This window comes from Bos indicus, chromosome 5 (genome assembly GCF_029378745.1).
Source record: "Bos indicus isolate NIAB-ARS_2022 breed Sahiwal x Tharparkar chromosome 5, NIAB-ARS_B.indTharparkar_mat_pri_1.0, whole genome shotgun sequence".
NCBI lineage: Eukaryota > Metazoa > Chordata > Mammalia > Artiodactyla > Bovidae > Bos > Bos indicus.
The window spans coordinates 87,889,707-87,909,775 of record NC_091764.1 but is presented as its reverse complement, the minus strand read 5'-3'; the positions used below and the strand labels follow the sequence as shown (position 1 = coordinate 87,909,775).

General features: G+C 41.7%; 1 protein-coding gene across 1 annotated transcript in view; it reads right to left on the bottom strand.

The window, feature by feature from the left end:
- The window catches only part of ST8SIA1 (ST8 alpha-N-acetyl-neuraminide alpha-2,8-sialyltransferase 1), a 175,349-nt gene that overhangs the window by 108,618 nt on the left and 46,662 nt on the right, over positions 1–20,069 (bottom strand). The window contains exon 2 of the mRNA XM_019961463.2: positions 8,839–8,983. Coding sequence (XP_019817022.1) covers positions 8,839–8,983 — 145 coding nt within the window. The remainder of the gene's footprint in view (positions 1–8,838; positions 8,984–20,069) is intronic.

The following is a 20,069-nucleotide window of genomic DNA, read 5'->3' as shown; positions in this document are numbered from 1 at the left end:
TCTCCTTATCCTCTCAGTTACAGAACAGTATGAGGAACAGTAGCTAATCCACTGTTTAGACAGAATCTTAATTCACTAGAAATTAATAATGTTTCTCACACTGCATATTTCTCACATCACATTTCAGCATATCATCATTATTATCCAACTATAAGGATACAAATGTCTGACTGCCAGAGTCTGAGGCATTCTCCATCACTCCTTATGTTTTCCCAAATCCAAGACTCAACAGATTTATCTCCTCACTACTCACCAGCATGGAAAACTGACCCCTTTTCTAGTGCTTCCACTCTCCCATTGGTTCCTTTATTACCAAAATTCCCAAGAAATGCTTACATGCCATAAATGCTTAAAAAGATAATAAAAGTAACATTATTATATGTTTGCATTGTGCATTCATTACAAAGTACTTTTACATCCCTAATCTCATTTTAACTTAGTTTCTCATAAGAACACTGAACTATGAACACCAGGTATTATCAATCCTGAACTGAAAATTCTAAAATTCAGGCTGAGAATAGTTACAACCACTAATGACTTACCTGAGATGACAAATACCATCATAGAAAGGCCAGGTCTAAACCCTAGATCTTTAGATTCCATTCCCTACATATTTTTTCTCTATCGCTGGCACTCAACCAATGATGAAAGAATAAATGCCCTGAGGTAGTTAATAGCAGTGGAATCGTGTTCTGGGTTCCTGTAATAAAGAAGCAATGTACAGAGAATAAAGTGCTTCCCTCTGAGAACCTGGATTTCTCTATGACAGATGTGATGTGATTTATAAGGAACAAATATATTTGGTCATTCAGATGACCAAAATATGTTTCTGAAAGATATTTGGTCTCCTGCCTTATGGCTCCCCAAACTCTTGTAATTTCCTGAGTAATGAGTGAAGGGAGCATCTTTTATAATATTTGGTCTCTTGTCCCCAGTTCTTGGGGGCTTCCCTGGTGGCTCAGAGGATAAAGCGTCTGCCTGCAATGCAGGAGACCGGGGTTTGATCCCTGGGTTAGGAAGATGCCCTGGAGAAGGAAATGGCAACCCACTCCAGTATTCTTGTCTGGAGAATCCCATGGACAGAGGAGCCTGGCAGGCTATGTCCACGGGGTCGCAAAGAGTCGGACACGACTGAGTGACTTCACTTCACTTCGCTTCACTTCCCCAGTTCCTGAAACTCCTTCAGAGCCATAAAGGTGAAATGGGTGTCTTGTTATTCATCACAAGCCCCTTCACACCACAACTGGCTTTATGTTAATGCAGATGGGGGCTGGTTGTCAAGGGAACTCATCATGACAGAGGATTGGAAGTTTCAGTCTCACTCCCTGGATCTCCAGGGAGAGGAGAGTGGCTAGAAGTTGAATCAAATACCAATGGTCAATGTTGTAATCAATTATGCTGACATAATAGAACCATCACAAAACACCCTAAAGATGAGGTTCAGAGAACTTCCAGGTTGTGGAAACAGGGTGCTTCCGCTTGCAACCAAGCAAGGCCTCAAGGTCCCCAAGAACAGAAGCTCCTTTGTTGGGGACATTGCTCTATGTAACTCTTCATCAGGCTGTAGATCTATATCCTCTAATAGCCTTTGTAATAAATCGGTAATGGAGAAAGTAAACGGATTCCTTGAGTTCTGTGAGCAGTTCCAGCAAACTCACAGAACGCAAGAAGGAGGTCATAGGAACACCTGATTTATAGAGGGTCAGTCAGAAGTCAATCAGGATAAGACCTGGACTTGCGACTGGCAGCCTGAGTTGGAGGGAGTCACTGGAACCTCCAGTGCATAGTCAGTCAGTCAAAAGCAAAAGCCATAACCTGGGCTTGCCACTGATGTTTGAAGAGGAGGGCAGTCTTATTGGACTGAGTCCTTGGTGTGCTTCAGTTGTGTCCTCTCTTTGCAACCTCATGAACTGTAGCCCACCAGGCTCCTGTGTCCTTGAATACTAAGCAAGAATACTAGAGTGGGTTGCCATGCCTTCCTCCAGGGCATCTTCCTGACTCAGGGATCAAACCTGCATCTCTTAGTCCTTGGAATCTGATGTTAATTCCAGGTATGTAGTGTCAGAATTGAGCTGAATTGTAAGACCACCAGTTGGTGTCTGAGAATTGCTTGGTGGTGAGGCGAAGTCTCCAGTCACACACATTGGAATTGGGCCCAAGAACCCATTTAATAGAAACCAAAATAAAGGGACTAGTCTTATTTCTCCTTCCTAAGTGGGCCATAAGGCACTCAAAGTCAAAAAGAAGCTACACTGCTTCACGAGATCCTAGAGCCTGCATGTCTGAACTCTGTTTTTTTTTTTCTCTCAGATAGCTACAAAAAGAATTTCTCCATTTCCTTTAAGAATATTCATCTAAGGGAAGTAAAAAACTTAAAATGGTTTCAAGGTGACTGATATAAATTAACAATAAATAGCCAGAACCCATGATTGTTCAAGAAGAAAAAAAAAAGAGAATAAACAATAATACATTGGAAATCAGATGGGCCGGGTTTTACATGTCAGCCCTCCACTTGCAATCTCTAGAACTGTGCGTAAGTTATTTAGCCCATCTCAGTTCTCAGTTTCACCTATGAAATGAAGACCACAGTAACCATCACACAGAGTTGCTATGAGGATAAAGCGAGCTAACATGTGAAAAAAACTAAGGCAGATAGTGCAGGTCAACACAAGGCTTCTCAGGTGGCACTAGTGGTAAAGAATCTGCCTGCCAACATAGAAGACAAGAGACACGGGTTTGATCCCTGGATCGGGAAGATCCCCTGGAGGAGGGCATGACAACCCACTCCAGTAATTTTGCCTGGAGAATCCCATGGACAGAGAGGCCTTGTGGGCTACAGTCCATGGGGTCACAAAGAGTCCTGAAACGGCTTAGCAGGCATGCACAGGTCAGCACATGGAGTGCATCTGTCCAGAGATGAAATACTAAAATTTCCTAGCCTCTCTTTTGGTTAGACACAGCCATGAGACTCAGTTCTGATCACTGGCACATCAGCAGGAGTCTATCCAAATTTTCCTCTTCTGTTTCCTCTCAATCCTACAGGGATCCTGGATCAAAACTGGGTTACCTGGCCATCAGCTAAGGCAGGAGCCTGAGAACTAGATGGCACTGTGTGGCCACCACCCAGCCTTAAACTACTCACCTAATTTCAAATTACTGCTTGAGATAAATAAGTACCTATTTGGTTAAGTCCCTGTGTCAGAATTGGAGAAATTTGATAATAAAGCCATGGGGAATCGTAAGAGGTCCAAAGTTTAGCCAAACACAAGTCTGACAGCATGAACCAACACTGGCTTGGCAAAGATCTATGCCCACCAAACATTAGTCTCTTTAGTTTCCTTCAGCTGAAATGGTATGTATTTGGAAAATGACTACCATCATATTGGTAAGTAAAAAAGCTGAATTACTGAAAGCCATAGATCGCACAGTTGAATCTAAATTTTGTTAGGAGAAAAAAAAAAAAATTGCTCTGTGAATGTCCAGAAGCTCAGAGGATTCTATTAAGCACATTACTCAGAAGGAAAATAAAAATGTGTATTTTCATTTTAACAAAGTCATTTTGACAAAACTGCTTCAACATGTTCTGCTGGGTTTCCCACGGGCCAAGGGTATGGTGGATCTAGGCCAAGTGGAAGTCTATGGCAACCAGAGAAACTGGAAATGAGTGTCTGTTTGAGGTGCATTAATTATGTGATTCCTTACATATGGCCTTGGGTGGATATTTTGAGGAAAAATGACTCATCTAGTTTGTGATGTATATCACGTGACTATCCAGCACGATGTAAGAGAATGGTAGGCTGACCATGTTTTTATTACACCAATGAAAAATATTTCTCAGATTATATTAGCACAGTTGTGGTTTCTAACATTCCTGCTACTTCCTCACTCATTCCCAAAGAAATTTATGCTCTTTCTGGGCAAAAATATGTTATAAGTCAAGTGACAGTGAAAGTCGCTCAGTCATGTCCAATTCTTTGTGACCCCCATGGACTGTACAGTCCATGGAATTCTCCAGCCCAGAATACCAGAATACTGGAGTGGGTAGCCATTCCCTTTTCCAGGGGATCTTCCCAAATCAGGGACTGAACCCAGGTCTCCCACATTGCAGGTGGGTTCTTTTCCAGCTGAGCCACGAGGGAAGCCCAAGAATTCTAGACTGGGTAGCTTATCCCTTCTCCAGCGGATATTCCCGACTCAGGAATCGAACCGGGGTCTCCGGCACTGCAGATGGATTCTTAACCAGCTGAGCTACTAGGGAAGCCCCCAAATAGTATTTAGTCGGCATTATCTACAAATATGGACCATGCAGGCTTCAAAGAGACAGGCAGAGCAAGGAGTTGATTCCAACCCAGGGGATGGAGGGATCCTAAAGTATTCTCAAAATGGGAACACCTACGAACACACCTTCCCCTCCAAACACACACACACAGTACATTCTAGAAAACTCACATAAAGATTATAATTCAGCCCTTCATGTCTAAACGGTGCATGCGTGCATGCTCAGCCATATCCAACTCTCTGCGACCCGATGGACTGTAGCCTGCCAGGCTCTTCTGTCCATGGAATTTCCAGTCAAGAATACTGGAGTGGGTTGCCATTTCCTACTCCAGGGGATCTTCTTGACTAAGGATTGAACCCACATCTCCTGAAGCTCCTGCATTGGCAGGTGGATTCTTTGTCACTGCACCACCTCATACCTAATAATAATCAAGAAGTATCTCATCAAAATACATTGATAGAGCCATTTGGAAACAACTACATCTAACTATCCTGCTTGGTCTCCTGTGGTTCAAGCCAGAGCAGAGCAGTGGTCCAGCCCAGGTGGGATGTTTCAGAGGAGATCATGGCAACCGTGAGCAGCTAGAAATGAACCTCTACACTGAGTGCAAAACACAGTACAAGGCACAAAAATTAGTTCCCACAAAACCTCACAAGATAGTATTGAGATCAGCAAATAAAGAATTTTAGAAAATTGTGATAGATAATTATGCAGAGAATTGCATAGGACGTGAAACTGAATAAATTAAAGCCAGGCTACCCAGGTGGCTCAGTGGTAAAGAATCTGCCTGCCAAGCAGGAGATGCTGAAGACACAGGTTTGAACCCTGGATCAAGAAGATCCCCTGGTGGAGGAAATGGCCATTCCAGTATTCTTGCCTGGGAAATCCTATGGACAGAGAAGCCTGGTGAGCTACAGTCCATGGGGTCGCAAAAGAGTCCGACATGACCTGGCGACTAAACAGCAGCACCAGCAGCAGATAATAAAGCCATGGGATGTTGTAAGATGTACAAATAAGAAGCCGCTAACTGTAATTACAAAATACACACCATCTCTACAGGGCCTCTGTGGACCCTCCAACCTTGATTTAGGACCTATTACTTTCCACATCAAACACATAATCTTGGATTGCACCTGAGCAACAACAATAAAAGCAGTGGATAAAAATGGGCGAAGGAATAATACCAATAAGAATGGTAGCTAACTTATATTGAGCCTTTAGGGGAGACGTATAATACATAATTAAAATAAATACATTAAAATATATAATTAAAAGTGTAATATAAAGCTATACATCTCAGTTAGAGAAGGAGTGATTTAGCATTATTTTGCTGAAATACAGGGAAAGGAGAGATGTTATACTCAATTGACAACATGGAGCCCTGCTCACCCACCTGCATTTCTGCCTAATGAGCACATGGCAGTTTCTTCCCGCCAGGAGCATGAATGAAGCCTAACAATTAACTGACAATTTAGCTTCCTGATAATAAACTAGAATTCTTTCACTAAGAAATAAGAGGGCCAGGGATATATACCTTTTGTGTTGCTGCAAAATGATTTTCCAGGGTTTCTATAAATTAATTAGTCATTTCAGAATCTCATCAGAATATATATGTAACTTTTTTTTTTCAAGTCCACCCATTGAACTGGTTCAGGCCTTTGGAATGACTGTGCACACACAGTGATAGAATGGCGTAACACTTTCTAAGAAAAAAGTACTTTTCCTTTATTATTCAGGGACGGTTCCTTGATCTTGCAGCTGGCAGGGAGAGATACAGAATTCATGTAACACTTTCTAAGAAAAAAGTACTTTTCCTTTATTATTCAGGGACGGTTCCTTGATCTTGCAGCTGGCAGGGAGAGATACAGAATTCATGCGCATGCACTTGAATGCGCATGCACTGCTATCTGACTGCTGCAACTTACAGATAAGATGGGAGGTTAGTTTGTATTTCTTTAATCATTTCTTTTCTTCAAATCTATTTCCTAGCACAGAGTCAGTTAGTAGGACTGAAAGCCTTCATCTATAAAATCCTATTTTAGATTTCTTTAAATATTTTTCTATTTGATGCGCTGTTAAAGGAGATTGCTTCCTTATCTCATCTTTATTTCATAGCAAGTTGGTATCAGTTTTTGCACAAAGAAGATACTGTAAATTGGCTCATTCAACCTCAATTCCACTCTTTTTCTAGCTTCCTGCTAAAGCTTGACTGCTTTAAAGAAAACTGCCCCCCTTGGATTCTCTGTAACTAGTGTTCTGGATGCAAATTAATCTTACCCATTAGATGCACTGGAGGAAGGTCTGGAGGGAGGAGGTGAGTTGAAACAACTTCTTGGGGCTCATTTCTGCTAATGGCAGCGGCCACTGTGTTTTCCTAATCTCTAAACCACAATTATGGCAGTAACTTCTTGTTCTAAGTAATTTCAGGAGCGACCTCATGACTCCTACTCCACCTTTCATCTAATGATTTCTAGGGCTCCCTAGAAATAAGGATTTCCTTTCTTTACCCCTCACTTGCTACATAGATTCTCTGTGCTGTGCTAAGTTGCTTCAGTTCAGTTGAGTTCAGTTGCTCAGTCGCTCAGTCGTGTCCGACTCTTTGCGACCCATGAACTGTAGCACACCAGGCCTCCCTGTCCATCACCAACTCCCAGAGTTCACTCAAACTCACGTCCATAGAGTCAGTGATGCCATCCAGCCATCTCATCCTCTCTCGTCCCCTTCTCCTCCTGCCCTCAATCCCTCCCAGCATCAGAGTCCTTTCCAATGAGTCAACTCTTCACATGAGGTGGCCAAAGTACTGGACTTTCAGCTTTAGCATCATTCTTTCCAAAGAACACCCAGGACTGATTTCCTTTAGCACGGACTGGTTGGATCTCCTTGCAGTCCAAGGGACTTCAAGAGTCTTTGCCAACACCACAGCTTTCTTCACAGTCCAACTCTCACATCCACACATGACTACTGGAAAACCACAGCCTTGACTAGACGGACCTTTGTTGACAAAGTAATGCCTCTGCTTTTGAATATGCTATCTAGGTTGATCATAACTTTCCTTCCAAGGGGTAAGCGTCTTTTAATTTCATGGCTGCAGTCACCATCTGCAGTGATTTTGGAGCCCAAAAAAATAAAGTCTGACACTGTTTCCCCATCTATTTCCCATGAAGTGATGGGACCAGATGCCATGATCTTCGTTTTCTGAATGTTGAGCTTTAAACCACTTTTTCACTCTCCTCTTTCACTTTCATCAAGAGGCTCTTTAGTTCCTCTTCACTTTCTGCCATAAGGGTGGTGTCATCTGCATATCTGAGGTTACTGATATTTCTCCAGGCAATCTTGATTCCAGCTTGTGCTTCTTCCAGCCCAGCGTTTCTCATGATGTACTCTGCATATAAGTCAAATAAGCAGGGTGACAATATGCAGCCTTGACATACTCCTTTTTCTATTTGGAACCAGTCTGTTGTTCCATGTCCATTTCTAACTGTTGCTTCCTGACCTGCATATAGTTTTTTCAAGAAGTTGCTTCAGTTGTGTCTAACTCTGCAGCCCCACAGACTGTAGTCCACCAGGCTCCTCTGTCCATGGAATTTTCCAGGCAAGAATACTGGAGTGGGTTGTCATGACCTCCTCCAGGGGATCTCTCAACCCAGGGAGCAAACCCGTATCTCCTGTGTCTTCTGCATTGCAGGCAGATTCTTTACCACTAAGCAACCGGGAAAGTCCACTGCTACATAGATCTATTTTAATAAAACATTTGATTTCAGTGCTTGGAAAACCACAGAGGAAAACATTAAGGGAGCAAAGCTTGATTTAGACCACTTCAAAAGTGGTCAGATACTCTCTTTCCATCACCACCACTCCTCCACTTCAGAGCAGTAATCTAACCACAGGGTTAAGATTCACGAGCTCTAAGAAGCAACTTCTGACCATATGGTCCCCACTCCCTGAGAGCAATACCAGCCTTAAGAAAACATTCCAGTATTGCAAATCTTCAAGATCGTTCCACAGCCAACCTCAAAACACTAGAATTCCACAATTCCCTGGCCTCGCCTCCTTCTCTGCTTGCCTCCTTCAGTCTCATATGACTCAAATCAGAAGCGCTAGGAAATCTGTTATTCTATACTATCCTACTGCTGCCCCTGTATCAAAACACCATTTGACTTCTTCCCACACATACACACACACACAAATGACAGTTATAAAGGGGAGAATTTATAATTAAGAAGAGAATACGGACTTCTCTGGTGGTCCAGTGATTAAGAATCTGCCTGCTAAGGCAGGGGACACAAGTTTGATCCCTGGTCCGGGAAGATGCCACAGGGCAACCAAGCCTGTGAGCCACAACTACTGAAGCCTACATGTCTCGAGCTGGTGATGTGCAACGAGAGAAAGCAATGAAAACCCAGCACAGTCGTAAGTAAATAAATAATTTTTTTTTTTTTTTAGAAAAAAGAAGATGAAAAGAAGTAGATCTGATTGGTAAGAAAAGGTCAGTGATCCCTTTCCTATGATATCAAGACATGTAAGAAATTATATTGAAAGGCAGTAAACTCTTTACTAACCTGGGGGAAGAGAGAATAAGTTGAATTATCAATGGTGAACGAGTATAAAAACTCCCCATCATACCACAGGCTTTTCCCCATGGGGGAATTCATTTTAGTCATAGCAAAGAGATGGGCGGGGTCGCAGCAGTCTTCCATCTGTTTCCTAGGAGAGAAAATGGAGAGAGAAAAGAACAGCAGGTTAAGAGAGCAGCAGACTCATCCACTTGTCATTCCCACAGAGATGTGCAGCCTTACCTCACCACCAGCTCACAAAAGCATCTGTATCTCCAGGGTGATTAGACAACTATTCATTCACCCTTCCAGCCATCGGAATGCACGACTGGAGTATTTCATGTTTTAAAAAGTTTCAGAAGAAAAGACATCAGGTGGTAGGATTGTAAATTGGTGCAACCACTATGGAAAACAGTATGGCGATGCCTCAGACAATTTAGACTAGAACTACCGTGTGACCCAGCTATTCCACTTCTGGGTATTTATCACATGTGCACAAAAACACTAATTTGAAAAGAAGACATATGCACTCCCTATGTTCACTACAGCATTAAAGTTGTCCCTTGGTATCTGCAGGGAACTGGTAACTCAGAGTTACAGAGATCAGATTAGTGGTTACCAGAAGGGAAAGAGGCTGGGGGATGGGTGAAATGAGTGAGGGGTCACCTGTCTGGGATGGATGGTAATTAGATTCGTGGTGGTGATCAATTTGTAGTGTATACAGATGTCAAATTACAAGGCTGTACACCTTACACCTGAAACTGACATAACTAAACAGAAACAAAGAAACATATCAGCTCTCATATGCAGCTGAAATGTGTCTGAATTAGTCATTGTAATTGCAGACTGATGGATTTAAATATCCAAGGCTTGGATGGCTAACATCTCTTCATGGTGATGTAACCATCAAGTGGTGACTTTCAGAGATCAGGGATTTTAGGAGAACTCTACAGAGTAGGAAATACACAGACTGGCCCTAAAAAGGGTACACACCCCCAAAACTGAGGATATGATCCAAAAACAAGCCCTGGGAAATCTCTGGAAACAGAAATTGAATGAGATGAGGGATGTGATTTCAGGCACTGACGAAGCAACCTGCATTCCAGCTGGTAAATCTCGTGTGCTTCTCCTGTTCTTGTTTTGTCTGACCTCTCAGCAGGGTGGGACACAGCTGAGCACAGGAAGGAGCTTAGAAGTCCCACTCCTTCCTCACTCCCTTTCTCTCTGAAACACCAGGGTCTTCTGGATCTCCCCCACCCACCCTCCTGGAATGGCTCACAGCTGTTCCTCTGCTGTTCCCTCACATGGAGGCCACTATTCTACAAGCCAATCTTCACATTCTCCTCAAATTCAAAGCCTGTCAGAAACCAACTCTGTTTCCTCACTGAGCTTTCAGGAGTAAAAGAGCTTATTCCCCAGTCCCACTTCTAGAAGGACCAATAAAATAAACTGCTGACATAAACCACTTCTGAATGGCACCCCCAAGTAGACTTGCTGGCTCAGACATCTTTAGCCACCAGAGTGGCTTCAAGCTTGGAGCTGAAAAGTGGCAGGTAATTGGAATATAGTCATGCTCGGCCTCACAGGGTTGGTTCCGTAACCCCCCTCCACCTAAATACCAAACCCCAAGGATGCTCAAGTTCCTTACATAAAACAGCTCTGTGTTTGCAGATAACCTACACACTTTTTGCCCTGTACCCTAAATCATCTCTAGATTACTTATCATACCTAATTCAATACAAGCATTATGTAAATAGTTATAAAGACAATGTAAATGCCATTAAATAGTGACCAGTGTGCAGCAAATTCGAGTTGGCTTTTTAGATCTTTTGGCATTTTTAATTTTCCCAAATACTTTCTATACACCCATCAGTTGAATCCTTGGATGCAAAATCTGAGGATGAGGATTTGTGGGCAACTGTACTTGGGTTCCGGAGAAGGCGATGGTACCCCACTCCAGTACTCTTGCCTGGAAAATCCCATGGACGGAGGAGCCTGGTAGGCTGCAGTCCATGGGGTCGCGAAGAGTCGGACCCGACTCAGCGACTTCACTTTCACTTTTCACTTTCATGCATTGGAGAAGGAAATGGCAACCCACTCCAGTGTTCTTGCCTGAAGAATCCCAGGGACGGGTGAGCCTGGTGGGCTGCCGTCTATGGGGTCGCACAGAGTCGGACACGACTGAAGCGACTTAGCAGCAGCAGCAGCAGTACTTGGGTTCAAAACCTGGTTCTGCAACTTACAAACTCTATTACCCAGGAATGTTACTGGGCTTCAGAAATGGTCTCAGAAATTATTCTTGGGAATTCCCCCGAGGACCTACAGATGCAGCCTGTAGACCAAGTTCAAGCTCAACGCAGGGACAAATAAACCAAGTCATAGTCTGGGGTTCTTCCCACCACATGGTGCTTTCTCTGGTGCTTTTTGTTTGGCACCAGGGCAACTTCACAAAGGTTTCAACAGAAAGGACAGGGCTGGGGTCTGGGGAAGGTGGCCTTCTTCTTTCACATTTGCCAGCATCTGTGTCCGTCCTGCTCCTACATCATCATCCCATTTCCTCCAAGTGCCCCTCTTCTCTTGCCTCCTCTATATTCAGTAATTTTTATTGTGTTTCATTACCCAAAAGGCAGCCTGAACAGAGGCAGGAAAGTTTTACAATGAATTGCCTTCATTTTCTCTAAAGGGCATCCTGGGTAATATCGTCAGTTAACATAGAACAAGGTCTTTAAAAATGAGAACTGCGGACTTCCCTGGTGGTCCAGCAGTTGAGAGTCCACCTGCCAGTGTGAGGGACACGGGTTCAATCCCTGATCTGGGAACTAAGATCCACGTGCCTCGGGGAAAGTGAGTCTGTGCTCTCCAACAAGAGAAGCCAATGCAGTGAGAGGCTCATGCACCGTAACTAGAGTAGCCACCCACTCACCGCAGAGGGGCAACTAGAGAAAGCCCTTGCACAGCAACGAGACCCAGCACAGTCAATGATAAAATAATATCAATAAAAATTAGGAGAATTATCTTAGGCATGACTCTGAGCTTTGTGAGGTGAGGAAATTTTTGAGCCCTTAATCCTTTTCTGGTTAAATGGAAATAACCAGAAATGGAATACCTTTTAGTTCTTAGAGTGGTCCTAAGAGATAATTAAGGGAATACATGGGGCTTTCCTGGTGTCTCAGAAGGTAAAGATTCTGTCTGCAATGCAGGAGACCTGGGTTCAATCCCTGGGTCAGGAAGATGCCCTGGAGAAGGAAATGGCAATCCACTCCAGTATTCTTGCCTGGAGAATTCCATGGACAGAGGAGCCTGGCAGGCTACAGTCCATGCGGTCTCAAAGAGTCAGACGCGACTGAGTGACTAGCACTAACTATTATTAGTCCCAATTCACATCTGAGGAAATGGTATTAGGGTGATTGCAGGACATGCTTTTTCCTCTCTGCAAGGCTGCCTATCAGGACCATTCTGACTTACCCTTACCTTTCTCTTCCCTGAAGAAATGCTTTCTAAACACCAAGCATTCCAGGTGCCTTCCTAGATCTTTCTCTACTTAATTCTCACAGTGAGTGACCTTGGAGCTACATAGCTTTAGGATTTTTTTTTTCAGCAATTTAACTTGGGGCACATGACTAGCAGAGCAGGGTGGAGCATGGGTTTGCTCCCAGGTCTTCTCACTTCATGTCTGGTACTTACTTTCAGCCAGACCAAAGCTCTCGCCTCCAAACCAAGCTAAACTTGCCATTTAGCACAAAGTGCTACAGAAAATCCAGAAGAAAAATTTGTCCCAGCTACATAATAAGACCCCATTTAATCTTTACCAGTGGAGAGTGATATGTAAGTGACCTAGCCACTCACATATCACTTTATACTGGCTTCCTCTTTTCATCCTCATAAAAAACTAAGATAGAGATGATTACATTATCCTAAATTTACAGACAATGAAACCGAAGCTCGGTCCAAGAGACTTGCTCAAGTCAAGTTCATGAGGTAAATAAATGTTTGCTTAATTATCGATCAAATTGTATGTTTAGACAGACTCAAGTTCACACCTTTCCCTACAGCATCATCATGCTCAGGGCAACTATACCTTGAGGAGGGAAACCAAACACTGGACAAAAATAGAAAGCATCACATGCATATAACTACTTTTAAAAATTCAAGAAAGAATTATGAATTCAAATTCATAATAACCATAGCACCATTTGCAGTATGGGAGTGCTTTCCCTAGAAAGTTATGAACTTTTCCCTCTATCTTCCATCCAGAGTGCCTCTGCATCTTCCGTCTGTCAGGCCCATTGTCTAGAGGGTGGCTGAAAAAAGACTACAATGTAAAAGTGTGTTCACCCCTCCATGCCTGAGAAGGGCCCCACGAGCTCACCAGCCATATGGCTATATAACCACAGAAGCAAAAGCAGAAGTGGAAATAGTTCTCCCAGCAGTAGGAGTGGGAATCAGGGTAGTGGTAGCAATGATTTTTACTGAGCTCTTGCTTACCACCACTAGGTTTGGGGGAAGAGAAAGTTGAGCTTCACCTCCTGCCATCCTACAGGTGATCCTGGAGAGAAGACACGTACCAGCTTTTAGAATGTTTAGCAATTTTTATTCCCACCCCCTTTTTCATGCTTGGCACTGATGCTGCCTATTCTTTGCTTCTCTTATGCCTGCGAGCAAAGCTGCTTCAGTCGTGTCTGACTCTTTGTGACTCTCTGGACTATAGCCCACCGGGCTCCTCTGTCCATGGGATTCTCCAAGTAAGAATACTGGAGTGAGCTGCCATGCCCTCCTCCAAGGGATCTTCACAACCCAGGGACCAAACCTATGTCTCTTATGTCTCCTGCACTGGCAAGCCGGTTCTTTACCACTAGTGTCACCTAGGAAGCCCAATTTTTATGGCAGGCAATGAAATCGCAGGGTTAAAATGGTAAAAGTAAATCCATTTTTATGTTCCAGTTTAAATCTTCAGATTATTCATTTTTACCAGTTGAGTGTAAGGTGAGTATTGGAGTTAAAATGCAAGTGGTTTTTATTATTTGAATTCAAGCTTCAGCAGAGCTCCTACCAATGACGCTATAGTTGCTTTGTGAAGTTAAGTAATTAGGAGCCACATGCTAAAAACTCACTCAGGTTCTCATTGCCTACCAGTGAAAGCCATGCATATCAACAAAGCCAAAAGGACCATATTGGCTTCCTGTGCCAGAAAGACTGAGAGACTAACAGACAAGAGTGAAAACCCAATCACTCAGTTAATAACACCCAGTTATAGCAGAAAGTGAAGAGGAACTAAAGAGCCTCTTGATGAAGGTGAAAGAGGAGAGTGAAAAAGTTGGCTTAAAACTCAACATTCAAAAAACTAAGATCATGACATCTTGTCCCATCACTTCATGGCAAATAGATGGGGTAAAAATGGAAACAGTGACAGACTTTATTTTCTTGGGCTCCAAAATCACTGCAGACAGTCACTGCAGCCATGAAATTAAAAGACGCTTGCTCCTTGGAAGAAAAGTTATGACAAACCTAGACAGCATGTTAAAAAGAAGAGCCATCACTTTGCTGACAAAGGTAGGATTTTTCCAGTGGTCATGTATGGACGTGAGAGGTGGACCATAAAGAAAGCTGAGCACCGAATTGATGCTTTGAACTGTGGTATTGGATAAGCCTCTTGAGAGTCCCTTGGACAGCAAGGAGATTAAGCTAGTCAATCCTAAAGGAAACCAACTCTGAATATTCATTAGAAGGACAAATGCTGAAGCTGAAGCTACAATACTTTGGCCACCTGATGCGAAGAGCCAACTCATTGGAAAATACCTTAATGCTGGGAAAGACTGAAGGCAAAAAGGAGAAGGGGGTGACAGAGGATGAGATGGCTGGATGACATCATCGACTCAATGGACTTGAGTTTGAGCAAACTCCAGGAGATGTTGAAGGACAGGGAAGCCTCGTGTACTGTAGTCCATGGGGTTGCAAAGAGTCAGACACGACTGAGCGACTGAACAACAAAGCAATGTGAACCCTGCTAAGATCTCTTAGATGCCATGTTCATTGCTCTAGGCACCAGACACGATGAAGGCTGGGAGGCTCCCACTCCAGTGACTGACTCTATCGTGCTCCTCCGGAGGAAGAACTGAATTTGAGAAAGCAAACTTGAAGAAGAGTTCTACCTCTAAAGAGTTCAGCTTTAGACTCAGCTAAACATCTGATCTGATGCCATCTCTGGCCTTCCTGAACACGTATGTGACAAAGGCTTGTGTGATCACACCCTTCATTATCATATCTAAACAGGGTATTGAAGTAACCCAAACAGGAAATACCATAATGTTTATAACTGAGTGTGTAATTTAAAATTCTATAAGCAACCCAGGAGTAAATGGAATGAGGATTTCCTTATGTGCTTTCTGTATTGAAATTCTAGCCATCAGGTGAAGTATAAATAAATGTATCTTTAATACTGTAAGAGGAAAATGCTGTAATAATAAATTTACTGTGAAGGTGATTAATTTTACATACAAAATTTATGAAGGATTATTGATTACAGAAGAGAATAAACTGTCAGTTAAAGGAAATATTAAGTGTGCCTAGACGATAATTTTAAGGAAAATACTGCATTTTTTTTGCCAATAAGTGCTTACAAAATTCTACATAATAATATAAGACAGTATAACAGAGTTGAAATTTCATGAAAATCCAAATCTTTGTATAATTAGTTGATATACTAGCATTCAAAATATAAAAAAAAAAATAACCTTTAAGAACTATATTTGATTTTTAGTTATTTAATTACATTTAGAGAGCGAGTTGTTCAGGGAAAAAAAGCCATAGTTGGGAAATCTTCATATGGAAGATTGTCAAATGCCAAATCTGCCCCTAAAAACTTCATGAAAATAAAAAAACCCCACAAACATCATGAGAAATCATCATGACCCAGTCATAGTAGAGAATTCCTCATATCCTTCTTAATTGCTTTATTCTTCTTAAAAGCACTTAACACTATTTATATACTTAAAAAAAAAAAAATTATTTGCTTAGCGGCACCGGGTCTTAGTTGCAGCATGTGGGATCTAGTTTTCTGAACAGGGATTGAACCTAGGCCCCCTCTGCACTCGGAGCACGGAGTCTTGGCGACTGGACCACCAGGGAAGTCCCTATACGTTATACATTTTATCTATAGTTTTACTTATTGTCTGTCTCCCCAAGTCCCACGATTTAAACTCCTTGAGGGCAAAGACTTTTGTCTTACACCAAATAAGTGCTTAATATATGCTGATCAACTGGATGAATAAATTACAAGTAGGAAGAAAAGGAAAAAAAACACACATTAGAGAATCAAGAGAACCTCAATGCACATTTTGTTCCCACTGGTCAAAATTCAAATTGAGGAAGTCAATTCTTTACAGTTTTAGACTATGGAGACCAAAAAACAAAAGCCTGACAAAATAGTAGCTACAGGTGAATAAACATTTTCAGTAGCAGCAGATCCAGGATTTTTAAGGTTCGATGATGGGTGAATCCAAAGTTCCTTAACACTGTGCACTAACAAACATTACTCTGATCAAAGTGAGCATGTCTTTGGGATTACAGGCCTGCAGCACAGGGACCACAGGAGTGCTCCATCAGTGAATGGTGCTGATAAATTCTGTTTCCTTCACCACTGTCAAACTTTCAAAATTTGACTTCTAAAATGTTAGATAAGTTTCCAGATTTTAATCTTGCCTCCAAAAAGTCCCTTCTATTCTAACGCTACCTGACTTTAGTCAAGTATTGATTTTAACATTTGGCTTTTGGCCATATGTGTATCTAATGCATTTCCTCCATTCAATCAATGGTTCTTATTGTAAACTGTGCTGAGTTCATAAAATTCCTTTTAGATTAGTATATATTAACTCCTTGGGTTAACGTCATAGAGCCCAGATTCATTGCTAAAAATGTGCTCACATAACCACATCAGAGGATGGTTTTGAAAGTGAAGTAATATATATAAAATGCTTAGCACATTATATGCTTTCCGTAAGGATTCATTCTCCTTAACAGTCAGGCACCATATGATTCTGCTTGTTTCCCATGATCTGAGGTTATGATTGCTTTCTAGATATAATAATTAATAGTTATCCCCCTTCCATTCCCAAATATGTCCCTATTTGGATGATAAATTATGTGTTCACTCCATTAAGAGTAGAAGATAAACAGAGAATCCTGTAAAAGACGGCCTTCCTTTAAGTGCAGAATCTAATGGCCTAAGAGAAATCAGACAAGTTTCTTTTTTATATATATGTAAATTACAGATTTCACAGAGATTACGGCAGGTAGAGTTTGGACCATTCTGAAGTTTTTTTTTTTTTTGCCCTAACATAAAGAAATCTGTGTCTTAAACTATCCGTTCTGAGGCGAGTTTAGAAATCAGGAGTCACTACTGACTGAGAGTCCAGGATCTGGAACAAGCACTAGAAGTTGCTCTGAAGTGAATGAACAGCAGGGCCCTGCCTGCAGCAGACGCGGGAGCAGGTGGTGACAATACCATCTCTATGGCAGAGACCACATCTTCTGTCCACAGCACGGTCCCATAGATGGCTTAGATCCCTGACCTAAGAGATTCAAAATACCCCCTCAATATAGGGGAGAGACCTGTATTCATCTTATTTCTCTGCAAAATTCTCTTGAATGGTGTGGAGGAGAATTACTTTCATGAGATTACTGCTTACAATAATCTTTTCCACAGTTATAATAAAAAAGCTTCTCAAAGATTAATCTTCTGTATAATTTGCCAGGACTACAAAAACAGGGAAAAACAACTCTTGCGTACTACTTGAGATGGCAAGCAATCTTTTATTTAGCGGCATTTTATTCTTCACATTTGAAATGACTACATAATAAGGAAAAAGTACTCCAAAGAGAAATCAATTTATGCCACGTGTAATTTGCATTTCTCTACCACAGGCAGAGCAGACTTTAAGAAAGGAACTTTTGGAAAACAAGTATTTCAAAGGTGATCTGGTTTTCCTAAATACATATTTGTTCTGTAATGTGCTTAACAAGTACATATGATTATTTGAACTGAAGAGCACCAATTTTTCCAGGAAGAATCTCAATAAGCACTTACCTGCAATCTTCCTACTTATGCTTATATATCTATACAACTAGAAAAACTCTTAATATTATCCTTTGAGAATCACCTGTTTGCTTTTTTGGTAACTGAAACTGACTAGACTCCTTTGACCAGCATTCATTATTTTATTCATTCAATAAATATTTATGGAGCATTTTCTATGTGCCCAGTGCTATCCCAGGCACTACAGCCAGAATGGGAGCTGGGAAAAGGAGAGGTGGGAATACTTTGCCCTTGTAAATTCTAACAGAGAAGATAGACAAATGATAAATAAAGTATGTGGGTAAGGGGTGGGGTGTGATTTTCAACAGAGCGCTAAGTAAGTCCTCACTGGGTAACTGAGTTTACTCAGATGGAGGTGAGGAAAGTAAGTCATATAGATATCCAGGATATCCCAGAGAAAGCATTAGGAAGAACGAACAAGTACAAAAGTCTCAAGGCAGGAGCAACCCTGGTATGTTCAAAGAACATGAAGGAAACCAACGAAGCTAGACTGTGGGTTGGGGAGAGGGGTTCATGGAAGGAGGATCAGGTCAGATTGTGTATGTGGCTTTTACTCCAGTGAAAGGAGCAGAATCTGTCCTCACCACTAAACTTCTTGTGGCATCATCCACAGACTGCCAAGAATAAATCCAACTCCAAAATCATACAAATATTTGGATTTTATTGAAGTTGTAATGGAGGGGGCTGGGTCGCCACACAACAGAAACTTCAATATCTATCTCTCCCCTGGGTACAATTCTATCATTTCCTCTAGACTATTGGAAGGACTGATGTTGAAGCTGAGATTCCAATACTTTGGCCACCTGATGCGAAAAGCTGACTCATTGGAAAAGACCCTGATGCTGAGAAAGATTGAAGGTGGGAGGAGAAGGGGACAACAGAGGATGAGATGGTTGGATGGCGTTACCAACTCAATGGAAATGAGTTTGAATAAACTCTGGGAGTTGGTGATGGACAGGGAGGCCTGGCATGCTGCAGTCCATGGGGTTGTGAAGAGCCAGACATGACTGAGCGACTGAACTGAACTGAATCCAAAAACTGGCCTTTTCTCCATCACCTCTCTCTCTCTTATCCAGAGAAATTTCACTTGATTAAGCCCTCTAACTTTGACTCCTTTCATAATCATTTAACATCAAACTTAGGTATGAGAAGATCTATTACACAAACTTATTTTGGATTTTTCCCCTCTTTTTGTTCCTAGCCACAATTAGACAAGGGGAAAAAAAATCACAGGAATCCAAATCAAAAAGGAAGAAGTAAAACTGTCACTGCTTGCAGATGACATGATACTATACACAGAAAATCTTAAAGACATCACCAAACAATTAATAGAACTCATCAAGGAATTCAGCAAAGTTGCAAGATACAAAATCAATAAACAAAAATTTATTGCATTTCTAATAACTAAAATAAATTATCATAAAGAGAAATCAAGAAAAAATTCCATGTACAATCATATCAAAAAGAATAAAATACTTGAGAATAAATCTAACTAAAAGATAAAAGACTTACTTGGAAAACTGTAAGACACTGATGAAAAGAAGTTGAAGATGACACAAAGTAACAGATATACTGTGTTCATGGACTGGAAGAACTAATAATGTTAAAGTGATTATATACCCAAATGCAATCTGCAGACTCAATGTAATCACTATCAAAACACCAATGGTGTTTTTCACAGAACTAGAACAAACAATTCTAAAATTTGTATGGAATACAAAAAAGACCCCAAAAAACAAAGCAATCTTGATAAAAAAGGACAAAGCTGGAGGTAGCCCTGATTTCAAACTATATTACAAAGCTACAGTAATCAAAATAGCATAACATTGATGAAAAACAGATACACATCTCTGGAACAGAATAGAGAGCTCAGAAACAAACCCACACTTAAATGATCAATTCAGTTCAGTTCAGTTCAGTCACTCAGTCATGTCTGACTCTGCAACCCCATGAATCGCAGCACGCCAGGCCTCCCTGTCCATCACCAACTCCTGGAGTTCACCCAAACTCATGCCCATCAAGTCGGTGATGCCATCCAGCCATCTCATCCTCTGTCATCCCCTTCTCCTCCTGCCTCCAATCCTTCCCAGCATCAGGGTCTTTTCCAATGAGTCAACTCTTCGCGTGCGGTAGCTAAAGTATTGGA